General features: G+C 34.7%; 2 protein-coding genes across 2 annotated transcripts in view; both read left to right on the plus strand.

Annotated features, from left to right (window-relative positions):
- Positions 1-23,011, plus strand: part of LOC149228218 (DNA-directed RNA polymerase II subunit RPB2-like) — a 102,174-nt gene extending 79,163 nt beyond the window's left edge. Inside the window, 24 exon segments of the mRNA XM_089380707.1 lie at positions 10,768-10,790; positions 11,317-11,563; positions 12,598-12,819; positions 13,101-13,349; positions 17,758-17,955; positions 18,512-18,576; positions 18,699-18,785; positions 18,909-19,029; positions 19,118-19,162; positions 19,250-19,387; positions 19,475-19,547; positions 19,691-19,767; positions 19,886-20,029; positions 20,096-20,212; positions 20,604-20,759; positions 20,859-20,960; positions 21,075-21,200; positions 21,325-21,402; positions 21,544-21,639; positions 21,798-21,913; positions 22,039-22,108; positions 22,189-22,242; positions 22,357-22,500; positions 22,664-23,011. Coding sequence (XP_089236833.1) covers positions 10,768-10,790; positions 11,317-11,563; positions 12,598-12,819; positions 13,101-13,349; positions 17,758-17,955; positions 18,512-18,576; positions 18,699-18,785; positions 18,909-19,029; positions 19,118-19,162; positions 19,250-19,387; positions 19,475-19,547; positions 19,691-19,767; positions 19,886-20,029; positions 20,096-20,212; positions 20,604-20,759; positions 20,859-20,960; positions 21,075-21,200; positions 21,325-21,402; positions 21,544-21,639; positions 21,798-21,913; positions 22,039-22,108; positions 22,189-22,242; positions 22,357-22,500; positions 22,664-23,011 — 3,096 coding nt within the window.
- A 54-nt stretch (positions 23,012-23,065) lies between these two features.
- Positions 23,066-23,714, plus strand: LOC149228219 (DNA-directed RNA polymerase II subunit RPB2-like). The gene is made up of 2 exons (XM_089375657.1): positions 23,066-23,488; positions 23,592-23,714. Exons 1-2 carry the CDS (start codon positions 23,108-23,110, stop codon positions 23,712-23,714), a joined length of 504 nt encoding a protein of 167 aa, XP_089231783.1. The 5' UTR covers positions 23,066-23,107.
- Positions 23,715-24,316: the final 602 nt, after the last annotated feature.

A 24,316-nucleotide genomic window follows, 5' to 3' on the forward strand; every position in this document is an offset into this window, starting at 1 on the left:
TAATTTCTCAAGGCATTAACTAAGGAGGCTAGACCATGCCCTTAGCCATACTATTTGATTCCCAAGTACTAGATATTTATCTCCATTAATGTTGTTCTTGATGCATTTTAGCAACAACATTCCTGAAAGATTTAAGTGAGGCTACTTTGAGGTGCACCTAGGAAATTTTTAACATACCCGAGAGTATGTGGAAGACAAATTTGTTTAGACGTGTTGTACAATGTAGTGCTACTTAAAGGGCTACTAATAAAGGTTACAAGAGTGTCCAACCAAGTGTTCTAACTTGTTTTTCCTATATGTATTGTTCCCAAACCATATATTTTCCCATAGAATGGCAAATTTGTATGTCACTTAAAGACGTTGAAACATGTGCATATGTTACTTAAAGACGTTGAAGCATGTCCCCATGTTACTTAAAGATGTCAAAACATGTCACATGTCTCAAGCATGTGCTTGCTCGGGAAAGAGATTCGATACCACTTGTAACATATCAACCAACAAAAATAAAAAAACATGAACAATTTTTTAGGGAACTTAAATACAAAAAAGAAATAAAAGAGAAAATAATATTATACTTGCATAATATATCCCCTATATTAAATATCTCCAATAGAGAAAGCGATGTTCACATATCTCTTCAAGGGTGCAATCTCTTATAAGCAAAACTCCAAATACTATAACGTCACTTCATAAAACATTCCATAGTATTCCAATCACATAAACAACTTCTTAATAGAAATTTATTTTTGGCATGAGGAGAATCCATAGCCCTGCCACCTGTCGCTGAAAAGGCCTAGGGTTGAGTCGAAGGATTCCCCCTAAAATATTGACCCTAACACAACTTCCCCCAAGCATTCTAGGTGGGTTAGCTAAGTTTCAAACCTAGGCAAGGCCCCAACATTAGTCAACATACGGTTTTCGGTATGGGGCGTTCACCATTTGCCCTAGTTAAGGTTTAGCAAGAACCATAACTACACATGGTCCTATCATTGATAGGTACCAACTACCTAGTGAGTCTTATTTAATAAGGATGACCATTTTCACATTAATTAACTACCCCCTAACTATTTAATGGGCCTTATTAAAAAAATGGCCCAATGCATTAAATGACTAAATACTAAGTGCCTAAAGTAGGGAGAGTAGCATAGGAACCTAACATAATCCAAGCTAATCTAGCAATAACATAACATGAGCTATAAGCATAATCAAAGTTCTACCTAATCCAAGCTCCGCATATGATGGAATGATGTCCTTAAAAGTTTTGTCCAATTTTAAATCGACCCAAATCATTAAAAAACTAATTGAAATTTTAGATTAATTAAACCTATAACTTTTTTTTAGAAAATGGGAAGAATTTACCACTAGGGTGGTCTCGTATTCACATGACATGGGGTCAATTTTGACTACTACCATTATAACCTTTGGGCCTACCAACACTACCCCTCACACAACACATAGGGTGTGTCGAGGGTTTCATCCAACGACATCTCAAGGAGTGCCTTAACAATGTACCCTATCACCGACCTAAGAAACTTCATATTCGTTTACAAACCCCACAATATTAATTTTTTGTAAGATTGGTAGGACTGCATATTCATCATGTCCATCTTCTCACCCCGATCAGGGGGATAGCACAATACTTGAACCGATGACTTCTGGTTCGGTGAGACTTCATTTCCATGGCCATTGTCGATTGAGCTACCCCAAGTGGACAAACCCCGCAATATTATTAAATCTGTGAAATTTTGAAAAAAAAATATTATATGTTAACATCTAAAGTAACAAAAAAGCTTTATAGAAACATAGTTTTTTATTTTATTTGCAATATATATATATATATATATATATATATTGCAAATAAAATAAAAAACTATGTTTCTATAAAGCTTTTTTGTTACTTTAGATGTTAACATATAATATTTTTTTTTCAAAATTTCACAGATTTAATAATATTGCGGGGTTTGTCCACTTGGGTAGCTCAATCGACAATATGAGTGAGAGTGAGAGAGGTGAAGTGGGAATAATCACAATATTCATTTTTACATTCACTTGTAAAACTTATCTTCATGTAAACAAAAGGATTTACATTTCTCTTTTTGTTTATTCCATCTTAGAAATACCATGGGTTACCAAAACCATGGGCTCATAAAAAACTATTGATAATTAGTGATCCATCAAGATTACCTTATCTACTCTTCCCTTTCTTTATCACGAGAACATACAAATCTATCTCTTTTTTTTCTAAAACCACTAGCAAAATCATTTAATCACAATCAATGGAGCAATCAAAACATCATGCATATGGCATTGATGCATGAAAATTGTTGAAAACTTTTCTAGCTACCCACACAACCCATCATGAATGGTGAATGATGCCTTCCACGCATATTGTGGATCAACAAGTATCTAGTGATAGATGGAATTCAAGTAGACTTTTTTTTGTTAGTTTAACACCCTTGAATGTGTTTGGAATAGGTTTAAGTGAGGCTAGTTTGAGGTGCACCTAGGCAAATTCTAACATACTCAAGGGCATGTGGACAAAAAATGTATATAGGTGTTGTAAAATGCAGTACTACTCAAAGGGGTAGCAATGCAAATTTCTATGTTACATAAAGATGTTGAAACATGTCTTTATGTTACTTAATGTCGTTAAAACATGTCTCTCTATTACATAAAGATATATTAACGTGTATTATGTCTTAAGCACATGTTGGCTCAGGAAATAACTTTGATACCACATGTAGCATGCCTAACCAACATAAATAACAAAACATAAACAATTTTTAGAGAAATTAAATGTGAAAAAGAAATACATGAAAAAATAATACTATCCTTGCATAATATATCCCCTATATTAAATATCTCCAATAGAGCAAGCGATGTTCACATACCTCTTCAAGAGCGCAACCTCTTATAAGAAAAATTTCAAATACAATATGACACTTCAAAAAAAAAATCCATAACCTTCTAGTCACATAAAAAAAAAATAGCGAAGAACTTTTTTTTCGTTTTAGGAGAATCAGTAGGCCTACCACCTATCACTAAGGAGGCATAAGGTTGAGTTGAGGGATTTCCCCTATACTCTGAACCTAACACAATCGCTCACAAGAATGCTAGGCAAGTTAATTGAGTTTCAAACTAGGGTAGGGCCCCAATATTGGTTAGTAAGTGCTTTTTAGTGTGGGATGTCCATTGTCCCCATTCGTCAAATGTCGGCTGGAAGGGGGGCACCAAGATAAATAGCAACCATTTAATTCGTAAGAATGGCGATATTTCATTAGCGCACTCATGAAGGGGCATTGGTATTTAGTCACATAAGCAACAAAATCTGGACCCCCACCTCTCAGTAACCATCATACAAACGGTGGGGGGGGGATGACTCTCGGCCCGTAATAAAAAAGGTTAAATCAAACATTGGCTAGCATAGCATGGGATCGATGCAGGACATGTAATGTAGATATGACAATAATGACATGTGGTAGCGTTTGATTGCTTGAAAAAAAGGATGTGGAAGATGAGTTCAGATGTTAGGTAGTGCAACCTCGGCTTTGTGACCTTGACTATCTTACAAATGCATGGCTAAAAGATTCAATTAGGGACCTAGGAACATGGATGATGTGGTAGCATGACACAACATATAGGTGGCAGTGATGTTGCAAGTAGATGACATGGCACACTGACAGTGTGACATGTGGTAGGTGGATTTGGTACTCTTGGGTGGCTAAGTGGCCTATTTTTGGGTGACACATGGAATCACCCAAAGGATGCCACATGGAAAGGTGACATCATAAATGATGTGGAAAGTGATGTGGCAGAATCTTGATATTTGCACTAGGGATTTGTTTTGTAAAGATTTGTTGTGTTAAATAAATCTAGGCTTATCCTAGCCTAAGAGACGATTAGGCCTAATCCCTAGTCCCATGGCCTGTGGGTGTATTTAAAGTGTCTATGGGAGAAGGGACCTGAGGATGTGATAAAAAAATGGTTGACAATTGACATAAAGGTTCCTTGTGACTAACAGGAAACGTGACTGTGCGGCCCTAGAAATTTGTGAAGGATGGTTAAAAGAATGGGCCATGGTACTATCATTAGTAGGTGCCAATTGCCTAGTGAGCCTTATTTAATAAACATGGCCCTTTTCACACTAAATAACTACCCACTAACTATCTATTGTGCCTTATTAAGAAAATATAGCCTCATGCATTGAATGACTAAATACTAAGTGCCAAAAGTAGGTAAAGTAGCATAGGAACCTAACATAATCCAAGTCAATCTAATAAGGACATAATATTAATTATAAGTATAACCAAATTTCTACCATAATCTAGGCTCCATATATGACGGAATGATGTCCTTAAAGGTTTTTTCCAATTTTAATTTTGACCCAAGTCATTAGAAAAATAATAAAAAATTTAGATCAATTAACATTGTAAACTTTTTTTGTGTATGATTGGGCAGAATCATCAACTATAGTGATCTCTAATTTATGTGGTATGGTGTTCATTGTAACTTCTACCACTATAACCTTCAGGCATACCAATGCTACCCCTCATATAGCATATAAGTCTAGTCAAGGTTTTGATCCAATAACATCACAAGGAGTACCTTAACAATGAACCCTATCACCAACTAATCTATGCCCAAAAACTTTGTAAATTTCTATTTTATCCAATAACAAATTTGCAAATAAAATTATATTACGAAATTAACTCAACCCAACGTTTTTAAAATTCGTTTGTAACTTTGGATGTCATTCATGAACAAACCCATGAATACAAATTTGTTTGTAACTTTGGATACCCCCGAAGCAGGTAAAAGAAAATGTTGAATTAATTTTTTGATCACAATGCTTATAGATAAGAGATGTTTATTTTGGATGGTCAATGAACAATTAATAACAAGTAATAATGGATCCATTCCCACAATTGATCCATTTGTTTCTTATTCATTCATTCACAGATTGTAGATATGTCTATTGCCTCAAAAAATAAGATTCAACATATCAATCATAAAATAGATATATGTTGGGAGAAATATTGAATTAAAAGGGAATTAAGGATTACTTTTTTGGATTGGGTTAATCTCATGGGTAACTTCTACAACTTAATTGGAGAGTGCAAAAAAATGGGTGAGATGGGATCAATAGGCTAGAGTACACAAAAATCAAAGAAATTATTGCTCTCTCAAACATGTACTATAATTGATGGTAATTTGAGTTGCCCTATCTTGAATGACAAAATAACCTCTTGGCCACAAGTTACAAACACAATAATGTTACTTGTAAACATTCAATGACAATGCTCTAATACCTCAAGTTTGAATTGACATAAAAAGTCTATTCTCACTAAAATTCATTTAATATTAATGTGATTGTTAGATGATTCTCCTCCGATTAAATATAATTTAATACCCTTAACTCTTCCATGGAAGATAGAGTCCAAGCATCTTCTACTAATCCTAATTCCATAAAGAAACAAATCTACATCATTTTAAAGCTACCGTATTTTAATCTGTAGAATATTGATAACATGGTTTATAGGGAAAATATAAAACTTGCTTTATCTACATCTATGTATCCATGATCAATAAAAAAAATATTCATTTAAGAAATGTACATTTTAAAATACTCTTTAGATTCCTTTTGTTTAGACATTTTCCCATGGTTCAATCTCATTCTATTTTAACAAGGGTGTGTTTGTGGTTATACATTTACCAAAGATATATTTCCATGTAGTTTAAATTGTTGAACCTCCACATACTTGAGATAAATTAACTAACAAAGATTTGCAAATATTGAGATCATGTTTAATATTACCCACATTTAACATATGATGTTTAATTAATAGTAAGTCTTAAAAACCATGTTGAAGACCATAATAAAAACATGAGGATGGTATCAAATGGCTCTTGTTTATTATTGATAATTATGGGTGCAAAATTAACATTTGATGTTGTAAGTGAACTTTTTCATTGACATTGTTGGGGAAACTCAACAAGTCATATGTCATCTAGTTAGTTACTCAAAGGTAAAATGTGAACAAAGATGATTAACCTAACCAAACAAGAAGAAATTGTATGTTTTCGAATATTCTATATAATCCAGTGGCCTTGGTGCACATAGCCATCAATATTGATCCTTTAGTTGTGAAAATAGGAAAAATACTAATGTTATAGATGATTAGTGAATCTTTCAATATTCTTGTTTTAAATATACTTTAAGTGGTAATGTTGTGAGTAGTAGTACATGTATGAGATTTTGATTAATATTCAAGAATCAAACCTTGATTAAAATTAAATATTATACTAATGTTTTATTGTCTCTCAAAAATGGAGTTCCATCCACACTACAACAAGTAGGTGGACACAGACAAGAAAGTCTTCCATTGAAGAGGAAATCATGGGTAGATATAGGAAGGTAGGCAGATATGTATAATTGGCAGGGGATTTCCATATAACGATGATAAATGTTGGAAATTTTTGAGTGACAAACAAAGAGGGTGATTAGTCCCTTAAAAGCCACATTTTACATAACTAAATGGAAAACAAGCATTGAGTTATGACCCTAGGGAAACCAACCTACTTTAAGATTATTAAATTTCTATAAACTACATGAAACAACCTATTGATATGCCGACTCTCTTTTCATCATCACGGCTTAGTAGACAATACTATAACACTATTTGTGTAACATAAAATAACAATTATGACACACCACTTAGCTTCTACCATATTACATTCTTCGTATCAGACACCAAATATTCATTCAACTTAATTCTACTTCGTTTGTCTCTTTGTATTTGTTTTTTTCTTTTTGATTTTACTACAAAATAAAATTATACACACGACAAGATATTTTGGGATAGGATGAAATCTTTGTTTTGCATTTAGAATTGTAGTAGATCTCTTGCATTTTGACACAATATACTTGTCAATTTTACAAGCCATCTCAGGATTGAATCTCATATCACCTCTTATTCAAATAACGCCCAAAAAAGTAAATATTTTCTTAGTTTCTTAGCTACACTAAATAGATTTAAACAATAAAACCTTAACCAATATCATTTTCTTTGCAAAAATAAAATATATTCCATTTAATTTATCAAGTCTATTTATTCAAATATGAGGTTATGTATGTTGTGTGGTTTTATGTTTTGTAGCTAAGTAAGAAAGTACAAGTATACAATGGAAATATTTTTTTTCACTAAAAACATTTGCATTAACTTAAGTCGTAAACAAGTATTCTCTTTAATTAAGCCACCCCACTAGACAAGAACAAGTCACCATGTCAACAATAAGATATACCAAAATGTAACTTAAAGGACTTAATCTTTTACAATCTTATCCATACCTTTTTTTAGTAGAAGCTCTCATTTTTTTCCAACAAAGTTGATTCAATCTCCTAAAAATCAAACATGAGCTATCCCTAAACCACAATCCAACCAAAATGTTACAACATATTATAATACAACTAAAATTCATATAGATGCACCATTCAATCAACACATGTTGCATTTTAAAATACATAGTTTAAGTATAGAATATTAGCAAAAACATGCATTAATAACCATGTCTTATCGAAAAGCTTTAAAAGAGACAAACCCCTAAAATAAACTCATTATTTGGAAATTACTATTGCAATGGACCTAAACAATCCATGACTAGATACAAAATAACACCAATAGATGAGGAATTGCCAATAAATTGATTAGCTACTCCAAAAACATGGGCCCAACCAAAATTGCCAAGTTGATTAGTGGAAGAGTTATTCATTCTACAAAGACAAGTGATTACATAAAAATAAGACGGACTATTTTACCTCTAATGTAGTATGACATTAGAAGTAATGTCTTAAAGTAGAAAGTAGATGATGAAAAATTATGCATATTGCCTAATAGGAATTTATGCGCAGATCAAATGTTGTGTATGATTAAGGAAATGGAAGAAGTGAAGCTAAGTTATGGTGGGTAAAAGCTCCATTCTTGTTGTGATATGTGGTTTTCTCTACCTATATGGCATGAGTTTTAAAGAAGTGAGGATGAGCACTTTGACCCTTAAGACACTTTGAGGCAAAAAACTTAAAAGCTATGGTGGTTGTAGGATAGAGATCAAAATTGAGAAGTATCGAAACGCTTGAAACATTAAAAAAATAGAACCAAAAAGAGCAGAGGCATGTGTCAGACGACGAGGGGTGCTTGGTAATATTAACCATGGGTTTGGAATAAGAGGCTCTAGCTTCCTTATTTCTCACCATGAAATGGATAAGGCCATTGACATCAAGAATTAACTTTTTTCCAATTAGAAGCCTTTTGCATTAATGGAAAAGTTATCTATAGAAACCATTGAAGTTGTGTAGTAGGTTGGTGAGGGGATCAATAGATTAATATGTAGAGGCAATGGTAGAAATATAGATAGGTGATGGTTAGAATAAAGTTGTCAAAATATCCATTTATAGGGTTTCCCAATTGTAATTTGCATGTGTTTTTGTCCGTGTTGGTGCGAAGACTTACCATTAGAGACCAAGTATATGTTGTAGATAAATTTGAAAAAATAATAAGAAAAAAGTCAACTACTTTGTATGTTACATTGGACCCCCCAAAATAATGAAGTTATGAAGATGACTTTGAAGCAATTCCAAACGCGTAAAGAGGTAGGAAGGCACTCTCCACCACCTCTTTGCATAGTGACAAAGAAAACTCACAAATTTCTAATAGGGAGTGACCTTGTGACCTCTTAATGGAACTAAAATAATCTATGTTATGGTTTCCTAAATAATGTATGTAAATGTGATACATGATGTGAATTCTAGTGATGGTCAGGGCCCACAAATCCTTCACATCACTAGATTAAACAAATTATGTGGAATCACTTGATAGTAGCCGAGATCTATATCATGGCATCTTTTGAGACCTTGGGAGGAACACTTGCTTAGGCCACCTCCTAAGGAACTATTCTCGAGAATATTATTGAGAATGTTACATGGGGTAAAGAAAAGCATTCCCATGGATGCAATCAATACAGTTGGAAAACATATTTGGTAAATTGTGTTATACTGTAATTGATTTTAGGAAAAATGTTTGATTATAAATTTTGGAATTTTTCTTTTTCAATAATAAATAATTGATTTTGGAATTTTTTTCCTTTGGAGACTATGAATTAAATAAAAATATAAAAACAACATATTACTTAACTATCTATATTTTTTTTGTAAGCAAGTCAAGAAATTTATATTAGCAAAAATTATGTACACAATTTATAAGTCTATAGTGATGTCGATGAGTACCCAGTTGGGACCAACTGCCCATCACGAGGAAACCAAAAGGTTCCTGAGTGCAATCATGAGTCCAACAGAACTTAGTAGCAAACTTAGTTGTTGACCAAAATAGTGAACTTAGATTGACAAATTAAACAATTTGCTTGCCTCTTGAATTCGTTGATCCATATGCGCATTGTTGGACTGCTCGTGAGCTACAACGTCATTTAACGATTCCTCGACAATGAGACAACTGTAGGGACTTGAAACTTGTTGCGTTGAAGCTTGACCTTGCGGCAGAGCCGAAGCTTGGCCACACTATTGAGCTTGTTGAGTTGGAGAGTCTCTGCTTGGTTGACCATGTTGTTGTGCTTCATCAATCCGGACAGAGGGGGAGAGGGAAGAATGTGAGATGGAAAGGGAGTTGATTCATCTTAGAAGTTGGATGATGATGGGGAGAGAGGGACGGGAGACGATTCATCTGAGTGTTGGCCATGGAAACTTTCAACGAGGTGACATCTTTGGCTTGTTGTTGCTTCCAAAGGTGCTTGACAAGTAAATTCCTCGGAGCCCATTTACTGTCACCAAGGCACGTGCATTCATCGACCTCCAGTGAAGCTATGCTACAATGAATTCCCATTGCTAAAACTGGGTGAAAAAGAGTAGAGTCCTAATCATAACCAGTAGCATGAGGGGGCCACCCACGACCACGTCCACCACTTCCCCGCTTGACATGTCTGCGCTTATGAACCATGATAACAGGTTGGAGAATGATTAAGGAGAGAGCAGAGATGTAGAGGAAATGACAATGATTCGCTTGGTGGGCAAGGGGTGTATATATGCGGGAGAGGCAAAGGCACATCATGAAAAAGCGGAGCAAGAGGGAGTCAGATTGCTAAAAGATTCGCCATCATCGGGGGAGGGGGATGCAAAGATTAAGGCATGAATGCCCTTTACCTGCAAATCATATCAAGGATATGGAATAATGAATCTAGCTTCATCAGGATTGATGGGCATGCCAGCGAGAGAGAAAAATTAAATGCTCCAAAGCGTCATTTGTGGTTCAATTCCCGAAAAAACTATGTGTACCTGGCAGCTGCTCCATGAGACCTAATTATGGTTCAATGATTATAATTAGATGAGGAAATTTAGTCACACAAGTCTTATAGTCCAATCCCAGAAAAATTGTAATCGAATCCCAAAAACTATTTATACCTGACAGATGCTTCACGTGTAATATTTTAATTAAAATAGAAAAAAAAAAAAAAAACAAAACCAAAAAAACAAAACCCAAACCATCAGCGGCTGACACCGATCGCCTCTTCAGCGACCAAGTCTGTGTAAGTTCTTGCCCTGCAAAATTCTTTCAGACCAAATCCGTCAAAGTCGCGGAGCCCAAGAATTTCGGCGTAATTAGCCAAATCATTGTGTTTGAAAAACAAATTAAGGTAGTCTTCTTTTAATCCGAAGCAACCGCAATTGAAAGGTTACGTTACATTACGTTATGGCACATACAGTTGAATCTACGTCAGTTACGAGGGTGAGATGGATCCATAAATTGGAAGAAGGCCCACAAAATTCCTGTATCCTCCTTTTAATTTTCATCTCAGCCATTCTCTATTTTGGTTTTTTCATTCATCTGCTCTTGAATGAAAAAACCAAAGACAAAAAAAAAATACAAGGAGGACCCTGTAGAACGCGCACTCTCTATTCCATGCCACTGAAACAGCGAGATTCGGCTCTCCATTAATCTGATTTTTCTGCTGAATTGAAACTTTGTATTGCAGAGCTGATTCCATCCCACTGAAACAGCGAGATTCATGTCTCCATTAAACTGAATTTTCAGTTGAATTGAAATCTCGCATTGCAGAGCCGATACCCATTTTGGATTGCTGGAAGACCACTTTATTTTTCAGTATTTGATTTCAAGCTTTAGTCTTTGGAAGGCGAAGCGATCACAGAGAGAAACCAATAAAAGTTTTTTCTGGCGTCTGGTAATCTTCTAGAAGGCATACGAAGAAGGGAATTTGATTTCTTCCGGTTGGGCTTTAAGTTGGGTGTTACAGCAAAGAGGACAGGATGTATGCAGGAGAAGAGGAAGAATATTTTAATGAAGATGACGAGATAACGCAGGAAGATGCGTGGGCTGTTATCAGCGCCAACTTTGAATCGAAGGGGCTTGTCCGACAACAACTCGATTCCTACGATGAATTTATTCAGAATACCGTTCAGGAAATCGTGGAAGAGTCATCCACAATCGAGATTAAAGTCGAACCTCAGCATAATCCCGGGAGACAAACTGACTTCACAGAGGTAATCAATTATCAATTGCATTTCACGTTTTGCTATGGGAAGGAAGCGATCGAAACTCCCAAAAACTACATGCTGATCGTATGCTCTGTTCGCGCTGCTTAGTTTCTTTATGTTCTGCTCCCAACCCCCTGGTTTGGTTTCTTTATGAACTTCAGTTTTCTGTATGGACTTTAAACCTTAAATAAATGTCTTTTTGATTAATTATATCCTTAGAATTTTGTTTAACCAATTAAATGTTTTTTTGATTAATTATATCATTAGAATTTTGTTTACATTTTAACCAATTGATATGGTTTCTCTGATGAACCACATTAGTTGGTTCATCACAATAATCTTAGATCTAACAATATTTATTTGTGTTAAAATTGAAGCACAAAGCTTTATTCCTAATTATCGAAAGGCACTCCTACATGCTTCTAAGGTCCACCTAAAGGGCCAGAAATGCTACCAAGTATTTATCCCAAAATGATAATAAAGTCCAAAACCAAAATTTGCATAATTTATCATCACAAAAACATAAAATTTATGTAGCAACATGAACCGTCCCAAATGTCTTGATCATCATTGTCATCAATTTCACACACAACACATAAGCTGTGTCTCCTCAATTGATCATACGAAACTTGATTGAATTAACTCACTCATACTCTAAATCTAGACTGCACTCCATACAAAAATAATAAATAATTATTATTTCCATCGCTTAGCCTCCCATCCCTTAGTATTGGGTTAGGGCTCCAAAATAGTGATTCCATACAAATGGGGTTGGTTTTTTACCGTACATGATACACATCTGATAAATCATTTTGAAACCAAATTATATTGCAACATAATACCTTACCAAATTATATTGCAACATAATACCTTGCTTCTGTCAAAATTGGATCTTTCCATCTTTTTGTTTTTTTGTTTTTTTTTTTTTTGTGTGTTTTTTTATTGCTTTTTTGTGTGTGAGACAATCATTAGAGGGGTTGTGAACATAGTGAGCAAGTTGGTATTTCTAAAATGTTTTTATCATGTTTTTCTGGTTGCAGACTCTTTTCAAGATCAAGTTTGGTCAAATATATCTAAGCAGACCTGTGATGACAGAACCTGAAGGGGAAAGTACTACTTTGTTTCCGAAGGCAGCACGATTAAGAAATTTGACATATGCATGTCCCCTATATGTTGATGTTACTAAACAAGTGTTTAAGAAAGGCAATGATTGTGAAGAGTTGGCAGAAAGACAAGATCTTTCCAAAGTTTACATTGGGAAGGTATGTCATTTTTTGTGTTTACTCCTTTTGCCTCTCACGTGGCAACAATATTGCCTATATATCCCTTGATGTTAATTTTTTGATAGACATACATTACTTATTTGTAGATACCTCACTTTGGGTAGCAATAATGATGTGTTTTCTCTATTGATTTATGATTATTTATAACCATTACTTTAGGTACCAATAATGTTGCACCTATCTGTAGATACCTCACTTTGGGTAGCAATAATGATGTGTTTTCTTTATTGATTTATGATTATTCGTAACCATTACTTTAGGTACCAATAATGTTGCGTTCTTCATGTTGCACATTATCTAATTTGAATGAAAGAGATCTCCAAGAGCTTGGAGAGTGTCCATATGATCAAGGTGGATACTTCGTTATCAATGGCAGTGAGAAGGTTCTGATTGCCCAAGAAAGAATGAGTACAAACCATGTGTACGTTTTTAAGAAGCGGCAACCAAATAAATACTCTTATGTTGCTGAAATAAGGTCTATGGGCGAAGACAAAACAGGCCACCAAGTGGTATGTTTGTTCGGATGCTTGCAAAAGCTACTGCAGTAAGTTTCTATTTCCTTTTGAAGTGTCTGACATTATAAAATGTTTTGATAACTATTATCTCTATGCCTTTCTTGGATTGCTTTTTATAAAAAAATCACTACCTATTTATAGGTAAAATTAGATTGTGCAATGTTTTATGTTTTGATAACTATTATCTCTATGCCTTTCTTGGATTGCTTTTTATAAAAAAATCACTACCTATTTATAGGTAAAATTAGATTGTGCATAGACACGCATTACTTATCATACTGAAAATTAGATTCTGCATGAGGGGTGCCTCTAAAAATATTAGCAAACAGAACAAATATGAAAATGACCTAAACTCTTAACTTCTGCTATTTCAACTCTATCTATGTCCTTGCATCATTATATTTTACTTATCATTGTTTTGATAACTATTATCTCTATGCCTTTCTTGGATTGCTTTTTATAAAAAATCACTGCCTATTTATAGGTAAAATTAGATTGTGCATAGACACGCATTACTTATCATACTGAAAATTAGATTCTGCATGAGGGGTGCCTCTAAAAATATTAGCAAACAGAACAAATATGAAAATGACCTAAACTCTTAACTTCTGCTATTTCAACTCTATCTATGTCCTTGCATCATTATATTTTACTTATCATACTGAAAATTAGATTCTGCATGTGGTGGGGTGCCTCTAAAAATATCAGCAAACTGTACAAACATGCATTGCATTACCTATCATACTGAAAATACAACTCTTAACTTTTGCTCATTACCACCAAAGAATGTGCCACAAATATGCATAAATATGATAGAGAGATCAACATGAAAATGACCTAAACTTAGCTCTATGTTGATACTCAAGTCAAAACACTCCTTGTGCGAGTTAAATATTTCAACTCTATCTATGTCCTTGCATCATTATATTTTCCCATGTACACCTAGAGGGTTCCTATTTCGAAGAAGAAATGGGCTCCGGAGGGTTTTTATTTTGAACAAGAAATGGGGTACTATGGATTTTGTTTGTTAGTGGATCACTAAATACATAGTATCTATCTATTTGGACAATGTTTCAATATGGAAGAGATGTTGTACCGTTATGCAATGTGATGTTATGCTATGCAAATAAAAATAACTCTATGTTAAAATAAATATAATGTTATTATTATATTTGTTGGGTAGTTAAAGTAAACTTGACTTGTTGTTTTTGAGCTTTAGGTTAATGAGAACTCATGAGACCCATGGTATTCGAAAAATATGTTTGTAGGAAAATGGAACTATTTGTTTCTTGTTTTAAGAGTAGAACCATAGGTTAGCTATGGAACTATATGTTTCTTGTTTTAAGAGCTCATGAGACCCATGGTATTCGAAAAATATGTTTGCAGGCAAATGGAACTATATGTTTCTTGTTTTAAGAGTAGAACCATAGGTTAGCTATGTATTCTAGTTTGAAACTTCAATACAAAATTCTAACTCTTTCACTGGCCAAGTTCCATGTCACATTCACATTTACATGAACAGTTTGGGTGTAATACCATAATTTTGGAATTTAATCAAAGAATTTAAGTTTAACAATTCTTTTGCAAGTACTTACTTGAAAATCTCATTTGAAAGTATTTTTGGTTCTTTGTTGTTCATGCTCTTGCAACTAAACATATATGGTTCTCAGAAAAGTCTTCAAAATTAAGGTCTTTTGGCTTTGTGATTTTTTTGGTATTTCCTCCTTTTGTGAGACCAAAAAATAAATATTATCTTCTTATGCCTTCCTAGGTCTTTTAACCATCATCTCAAAACCCCCTTTTTCGAAAACTTTCCCACCACTTTTTTTAATTAATATACATTAATTTTTAATTAATATACTTTATTAATGTCATATTAACATTAATTATTGAGTATACTAATTAAAAAGGTTTATCATTATATTCACATTAATTAATGAGTGTTGATTAATAAGGTTTATTATTATTAAAGTTATATTAATACCCATTGGATGATATTATAGAGTCCTAAGCATAATATACTTATTACTTCAAATAATTTACTTAGCATTTCCATTAATTAATTGATTATTTTATATTTGGACATTTAGTTACTATGTATACTAGTGTTCATATATAGTTATTATATCCTTGCTAATATTCTCGTACCCCTATAATTTGAGATGTGCATTACATTGGTTGGTTTTAATAGTTTGCATTATGGATGGATTATGGTTACATTTCAATGATGAAGTACTAAGATTACAAATATTATATTTGAAGGTTAACATTTTTGTCCACTGTCATTTTTTATTTCTTTTCATTAAAGCATAATTGTCACTGTTTTGGGCAGTTTTATCTAAATGACATGGCAATGGAACATAAATAAATGTTTTGGGCAGTTTTATCCAAATGACATGGCAATGGAACATAAATAAATATTATAATTGCTTAAATGTGGAATCATTTTTTGAAGTTTGTTCTCTGGTTATTCATCTATATAATTATAGGAAAATAGCACATAAAACAACTTAGTAGTGAATCCATAATCCCCAACATACTTAGAAAAATAGAGCAGTAGTGTCTTCCTTCAGAGTCTGTTGTTAACCTTGAGCTCTAGGGCACTTAGTTCATTGTTCACAATTCAGATTTAGAGTTAGTTGAATGAGACATCACAGGGTGAGAGACATGACATCATTACTAACATAATAGATTTGTACTACAGACATTTATGGCGTGAAACCATTAATTTGAATCATAAACCAGAATGATACTTGAGCTTGTCAAACTTAAGGTTGTATATATGACAAAATGTTTAGGCATATGAAGAGTCATTTCACCTAACTAGTAACACCTCAAGAAGTATCAGCCTTAACAAAATGGAGAGAGTGTGGCACTAAGTTCAACAAAATGATGGTTGAGGATTCATTCACCTAGCACACAAGCCAATCACCCAACACTTCGGTCAATGGTAATGAAATATAAATTAAAGAGTATTGCTATCCAAGGCCACGCTATAGCGAAAGTTAGTGGTCCAATAAACTATAATTAATCTAGTGAACGTTAAAATTTCTTTCATTTGGTGAATATGGAAAGATTCACATCACCAACAACAATTGTAACGAAACGTGGTGAATATGGCAAGATTCACACCAGTGATTCCACAACAATAAATTGACTGAAACCATCCAGCAACTAGCGATGGGTATTTGGTGTAATGAGAAAACTGAATGTGTTTCGCAGAGGGTGAACACACAAAACACCTTTCAACAACAAAGGAATACACACCAACAACAATTGTAACCAGTGACCAAGCAAATTACCAAGAATGTAGTCATTGTCGAGCATATGGTTTCTCACTATCAAACCAATATTTTACATGATAAGCAAACAAATGTATTTTTGATAAGCAAACAAAGGTATTGAACGAAGATCTCAGCTCTAAAAAAGATAGCACACAAAGAGGGAATTCTAGTTACAAATACAACTGCAAGCCAAAACATATGACAAAATATCATGTACAATGGTACAAGTGACATAACAATAGCGTCAATTCAATGTAGGGGCACAAAAACAAACCCTATATCAAGCAAGATCCAGAATGTAAATTATTGATTTAAGATTAAACATGAGAGCTAGACACTAATAGTGATGAGTGGATTTGAAAGAAAAATGTACTAGAAGAGTGGATGTCTGGAATACAAATACAAGCATATATGGGTATTGCAACATGTTGCTACCTAGAAGAGAAAGGTCTAACTCTTGGTATGATATCTGGATTGGCATTGCAAATAGGGTTTTAAGAAATGGAGATGACACCTCATGCTCTCACTAATCTGAAGTCGAAAGCAAAACTAAAATTGATTTGTCCCCTAGTAGATGGAAGCACTGTAAGAAAGCAGTGGTTATCTTTGTGAAAATTTGTGTGGTGAATGGAGAATGCAGGAACAAAGTCAAAATGCCTCCTTTGTGTATAACACTAGGGATCTCTCACTAGGATACCAGAAGAATTTTGAGAGGGTTCATGGCTCCTTGAAAAGAATATGGGGTTCATGGCTCCTTGAAAAGAATATGGAATCACTGTAATAAATGGAGCAACAAAATAAGAAGTGCTGGATTGCAACATTTAGAAAATTTGTCAATGTTCAAGAAAATTACATCTTTATTTATTTTTGCAATTTTTGATATTTTGAAAGTATATATACACACTTCCCCATCTCCCGTTTTGGGCAGTCTATGTGTCCCATGTTAAATTCGGCTTAGTGCAAGTTGCTGCATAAATTCTTTGATAATTTTTCAGGCAATCTTGCATTTTCTATCACAAAATCATCACATGGATGCATGGATATTATTTTCTTTTGATTTCATTCTATTTATGACCTAGAATAGACCCTTATATCTCTCTATTTATTTTGTGGTGCAGGGTTCAACAGGGCAGTGTATTCATGCAACACTGCCATATATCCGTGCTGAAGTTCCTATTATTGTTATATTTCGAGCATTGGGATTTGTCGCTGACAAAGATATTTTAGAACATATATGCTATGACTTCAGTGATACTGCAATGATGGAGTTGTTGAGACCATCAATAGAGGAAGCATTTGTCATTCAAAGTCAAGAGGTCTGTTATTTTTTTGAATTTTAATATACATTTCTTATGTACATGACTATTTGATCTAAATTCTTTAATATTGTTGAACTTGATGCCCAAAATGATTTATGCTTAGACGACTATGGGGCTAAGATTGGATATGATTTGTAATTTGCCTTAGCTGTTGCAAATTTGGTGCTATTTTGATATTTTTAACATCTTTGTGGTTTCTAGAGTTGTCAAATCCCTGTAATTATTTACAATGAGGATCTTTTAGCTAATTGTGTCTAGGTCTTAGGTATATAATATTTCGGATGTGGTACTTTGTTTCTTACTCTGTTTAATAGATGATATATGATAGCTGGGCGACAGACTCAATACATTACATGTACTGATTTTAATATATAATACAAATTAGCCAATTTTTTTTTTTCTCTCGGAAAAAAAACATTTCGAATGTGAAAATTAGATTTTTAGATGTTCAAACTTCAAAATTATTGTGCTGATCAAAATTTCCCGTGTATATTTATCGGGGTGTGTTGAATCTGCTATGTTACTGCCCTGATCCATAAAATTTTTGCTTCAGGTTGCTCTGGACTGGATTGGAACACGTGGTGCCACTGTTGGTGTAACTAGAGAAAAGCGTATAAAGTGAGATCGCTTTTCTTCTGGTTATGCAATTAGCAACGGTTAATAGTTTCTTTGTAAGATTCTTTGGTCAATCAAAAGTTTGAGTAATTGTGTTGACATTGATCAATGGTTTGATTTTGCAGGTATGCAAAAGAAATTTTGCAGAGAGAAACGTTACCTCATGTAGGTGTTGGAGAGTTGTGTGACACGAAGAAAGCTTACTTTTTTGGGTAACCATGGACTTCTATTATTTCTATCTTTTGGTTTGGATGTTGTGGTTTTCTTTCTCAGAAATAATTCTGTATATTATGAAGATGTGATGTGTGTAACTCATGATCTGTGTGTATCTTTAGGTACATCATCCATCGGCTTCTATTATGTGCTCTTGGTCGACGGCCAGAGGATGATAGGGATCACTATGGGAACAAAAGATTAGATCTGGCTGGTCCTCTTCTTGGAGGACTGTTCAGAATGGTCTGTCAATGCTTGTTTGCATCAAAAACTATTATGCTATTCTTTAATTCTGAAGGAAGTTCACTAACATACTTTTTCAATATCTCAGCTTTTCCGGAAGTTGACCAAAGATGTGAAGTTTGAGTTGCAAAAGGTTGATAATACTTTATTTCACTTTTATGTTATTTTGAATGCTTTTAAATATGTATCGTAAGCTTATAACTTGTGGTACTGTGAACAGTCTCTTGATCGTGGAAGAGATGTAAATCTACAATATGCAATCAAAGCAAAAACAATTACTAATGGTTTGAAATACTCCTTGGCTACTGGAAACTGGGGCCAAGCAAATGCAGCTGGCACAAGGGCTGGAGTATCACAGGTGCTTTTTATTGTCATGCTTTTTTTTTTCTTTTCCCGGTTCTTTTACAGTTGAGACTCATTATTCGCTCTGTTATTCTTGATGCAGGTTTTAAATCGTCTGACATTTGCATCAACTTTATCACATTTAAGAAGGTTAAACTCTCCAATTGGTCGTGAAGGTTAGAATGTTGTAGGATCCTGATATTCTGAGTCTGTAGGGAGAAAATTTATCCTTCAACCAAGTGCAACGACCCACATTGTTTTATAACTATATCTTCAGTTATGTGCTTGATGCAACATACATGTGTCTTTTAATGTGCAGGAAAGATAGCAAAACCCAGACAGTTGCATAATTCACACTGGGGTATGATGTGTCCCGCAGAAACCCCTGAAGGACAGGCGAGTTGTTTTTTTTTGTTTTTTTTTTTCTCTGGAAAACTGAATTTGGATTAACATTTTGAAATAATGATATTTCGCAAGGGCTTGGTGATTCATATTTCCATTTTGTAATGTGTAGGCTTGTGGGCTTGTAAAAAATTTGGCCCTTATGGTTTACATCACTGTTGGTTCTTCTCCTAGTCCAATTCTGGAATTCTTGGACGAGTGGAGCACAGAAAATTTTGAGGTACATGCATTTCCACCCATTTGAACCTTTAATCGAGTTTTTCTTATGCTTATATTCTATCTCTTAAGTTTATCATCTTGAGAACCTTCATTGTCATTTTAGGAAATAACTCCAGCAGTTATTCCGACAGCAACTAAAGTTTTTGTAAATGGTGCTTGGGTTGGTATTCACCGTGATCCTGAACTCTTGGTGTCGGCACTCAGACAGTTGAGAAGACAGGTGTGTGGCTGTCTGAATTGTTTTTGTTCAATAATTTTATATTTGATTGAATTAGATTTAGGAGATTAGATATTGTTTTATAATATTTTTGTAAGGAGCCCTAGATAGTTTAGTTTCTTTGAGCCATTTTACATTGTTTACCAGTATTTCTAGAGAGATGCGTTGTTTCCCATGTTTTCTGTTAAGGGGGATGGGTACCGCTCCTCTGAGAGACATCTGCACATCCCAGTTTTATCAGAGAAAGAAAGAATCTATAAAGTCACTTTTATGATTTATGGGAGGTTTTTTCCAATTGCAAAGATGGCTACAAAATGTTAATTGTTTTTTCAATCAGTTTTTTGGTTGTCTTTCGCTATGCCATCCCTTGTGACTCTTGTGAGAACTTTACCAGGTTGATGTGAATCCAGAAGTTGCGGTTGTTAGAGATATTCGTCTGAAGGAATTGAGACTGTATACTGATTATGGTCGATGCAGTCGACCATTGTTTATTGTGGAGAACCAACGCCTGATCATAAAGAAATCAGACATTAAAAGATTACAAGAACGGGTCAGGACTCAGAAAGACACTCTTTTTTGTTTTTGTTTCCTGATATAAAAAGCTATATAAATGTGAAAGAGTTCTTATATTACTTATTTTTCTCAACAGACTAGCCCACAAGCAGGTTGGCATGATCTTGTTGCAAGGGGTTTGATTGAGTATGTGGACACAGAGGAAGAGGAGACAACAATGATTTCCATGACCATTAATGTTCGTACCAGTGGCATTTCTGATCAGATTGATCATGCAAATTCACATTTTCCTTGTAACTTTTATATTTTCCACCCAGAGTTAATATAGATAATGAACTTTATGATTTTGTAGGACCTTGTGGCTGCAAGAGCTAATCCTCTAGAAGCATATACAACTACGTACACCCATTGTGAAATTCATCCTTCCTTGATTTTGGGTGTTTGTGCATCAATTATTCCGTTTCCTGATCATAATCAGGTTTGAATCTTTAGCACCTATATTTTTCGCTACTTTTGGTTGCTGTAGCTGGATGCATTCTGATTCGTCTTTTAGTTTGCTAATACATTGAAGTGCATGCTTTTTATGTATTGCCACTCTGTAGTCTCCACGTAACACGTACCAGTCAGCTATGGGAAAACAAGCGATGGGTATTTATGTCACAAATTACCAGCTTAGAATGGTATTGTAGTGTTCTGGTACTCTGTTACTTTTTAAATTTTTTACTGTAGGATACCTTGGCATATCTACTCTATTATCTGCACAAGTTAGAACAACTCCAGCTATTGAGGTCATCAATCACTTTAAATTTGTTACTCTGCAGGATACCTTAGCGTATGTATTGTACTATCCACAAAAACCACTTGTAACAACGCGTGCCATGGAACATTTGCACTTTAGGCAGCTGCCAGCAGGGATCGTAAGTGTTTTTCTAATTTAATTTTTGTTCACAGATTTTGATTTTGGCTATTTCACGGCTAGTAATAATCTTTCAGACAACTTTCTGGTGATGTATATTTGTTTTGCTATTCTTTCGATTCCCTGATTTTTAAACAAGTCTAACATGATTGTCTTCAGAATGCGATCGTAGCTATTGCCTGCTATTCTGGATACAATCAGGAAGATTCTGTCATCATGAACCAATCTTCTATAGACCGTGGATTTTTTCGTTCATTATTTTTTAGGTCCTACAGGTTGGTTTTCCATGCAACTGATGATGGGAACTCTTTCTGGAAATGATGATGCTTCTCATTTCCATACTGGATTTCATTAGGGAAATATTCCTGAATCTACTCTTCGTTTAATGTGTATATTGTAGAGACGAAGAAAAGAGGTCGGGGACACTCATTAGAGAGGAATTTGGTTGTCCAAGCAGGGAGAATACATCAGTGAGTGCTACAGTTGAGCTTTATTCTTTCTTTTTGTTACTGGCGTTCGTCATTTCCTCACTACTATTGGCAAATTGCAGGGCATGCGACATGGTTCATATGATAAATTGGATGATGATGGGCTTGCTCCTCCTGTATGTCTAAATCCTTATTGAATTTATTTAATATGAAGTTCACATTCCATGAAAGCTCTAATAGTAGATGTAACTTATTCAGAATCTTTTTTGACATGATTGGGGTTTTGTCAGGGTACTAGGGTCTCAGGAGAGGATGTAATCATTGGTAAAACAGCACCTGTAGCACAAGATGAGGCAGCAGGTCAGCAACAACGTTACACAAAGAGGGATCAGAGTACAGCCATGCGTCATAGTGAAAGTGGGGTGGTTGATCAGGTAGTTAACTGGTTTAACTATATATATGAGGCACTTTGTAACAAGTTTGTTTACTTTGCTTATCATGAGATGAAGTAAGGAATTTTATAGTTCTTGAATGTCTTCCTTAAATATGTTTTATGACAGCATACAAATTGTCGATAACTTATATGCACTTCTGCAGGTTGTTCTGACAACAAATCAAGATGGCTTGCGGTTTGTGAAAGTTAGAATGAGGTCTGTGCGTATACCACAGATTGGGGATAAGTTCAGTAGTAGGCATGGTCAGAAGGGAACTGTAGGTATGACATACACTCAGGAGGATATGCCCTGGACAGTTGAGGGCATTACACCTGATATTATAGTGAATCCACATGCTATCCCCTCTCGAATGACTATTGGTCAACTCATTGAATGTATCATGGGAAAGGTTGCTTCTCACATGGGGAAAGAGGGAGATGCAACTCCTTTCACTGATGTTACTGTAAGTTTAATTATTGTTTTTTTTATATATTACTTTGATCTGCAGTAAGCCTCTGTTTCTTAGTTATTGTGTTTGATTCTACAATCCTCGTTGACATTTCAGGTGGATAACATAAGCAAGGCACTTCATAATTGTGGATACCAGATGAGAGGTTTTGAGACCATGTACAATGGTCACACGGGTAGAAAGTTATCTGCCATGATATTTCTAGGTCCTACATATTACCAGCGATTAAAGCATATGGTGGATGACAAGATTCACTCTCGTGGTCGTGGCCCTGTTCAAATTCTCACTCGACAACCGGCAGAAGGACGTTCCCGTGATGGAGGTCTACGTTTTGGAGAGATGGAACGTGATTGTATGATAGCCCATGGAGCTGCTCATTTCCTGAAAGAAAGGCTATTTGATCAAAGTGATGCATACAGGGTCCATGTTTGTGAGCGCTGTGGTCTAATTGCGATTGCAAATCTGAAGAAGAATGCTTTTGATTGTAGAGGATGCAATAACAAGACTGATATTGTGCAGGTGAGTTTGGATATTCACGTCTTTGCAAATATCCATTGTACAGTGATGTTAAGTTTCTTTTAAACTGTATGTCCATGTCCTCATTATTATGTTTTTGTTTTAGGTGCACATACCATATGCTTGTAAGTTATTGTTTCAAGAACTCATGTCCATGGCCATTGCCCCAAGAATGTTCACTAAAGAAATTAAGGATATAAAAGATCAAAAGAAGAAAGGAGGAGCTTGAACATTGCTGGCTGCATCTGGTTTCTCTGCACAACTAATTGGAATACAATCTCCCTATAGCAGTGGAAGATAAGTCTGTTTTTGTAAGCTGGACAGGAAACAGTGGGTCAAAAAGGCCATTCTAATGTCGGAGATCTGAATTAAAATGAAATAAATTTATTTTGGTTGGGTGAGAAAAATTTTGTAAGGTTGGCCTGGCCAAAGTTGGTATACAAGACTGTTTTTACTGCCTGGTTGTATAAACTCAGTTCAGCCAACAGCCTCTCTTGTACTGTATTACTGATGTATAATGTTTAGTAAAGAATTGCACTGCAGCGTGTGGGCCTTTGCTTGCACAAATTACTCTAGTGTATGCATGTTGCAGGGCTTTGAACTATCTGATGTCAGGGCTTTGAACTATCTGATGTCTTGCAGCGAGGAACATTAGATAGTGGGAAAGATTGAATTGATTAGATGCCTTTGTGATTTCATCCCTTTCAGAATTGGTGTTGTTGCTAAAATCGTGACAATGAACTGTTGATCATACTAGTTATGAAAATTTTGAAAAGAGGTGTTTCTAAAGTTGTCAAGAAATTTCTTTGTAATTTGTGGAACCTTTTTTAT

Source organism: Pinus tabuliformis, chromosome J (genome assembly GCF_031772625.1).
Source record: "Pinus tabuliformis cultivar Carrire ecotype Pingquan chromosome J, CPIR1, whole genome shotgun sequence".
NCBI lineage: Eukaryota > Viridiplantae > Streptophyta > Pinopsida > Pinales > Pinaceae > Pinus > Pinus tabuliformis.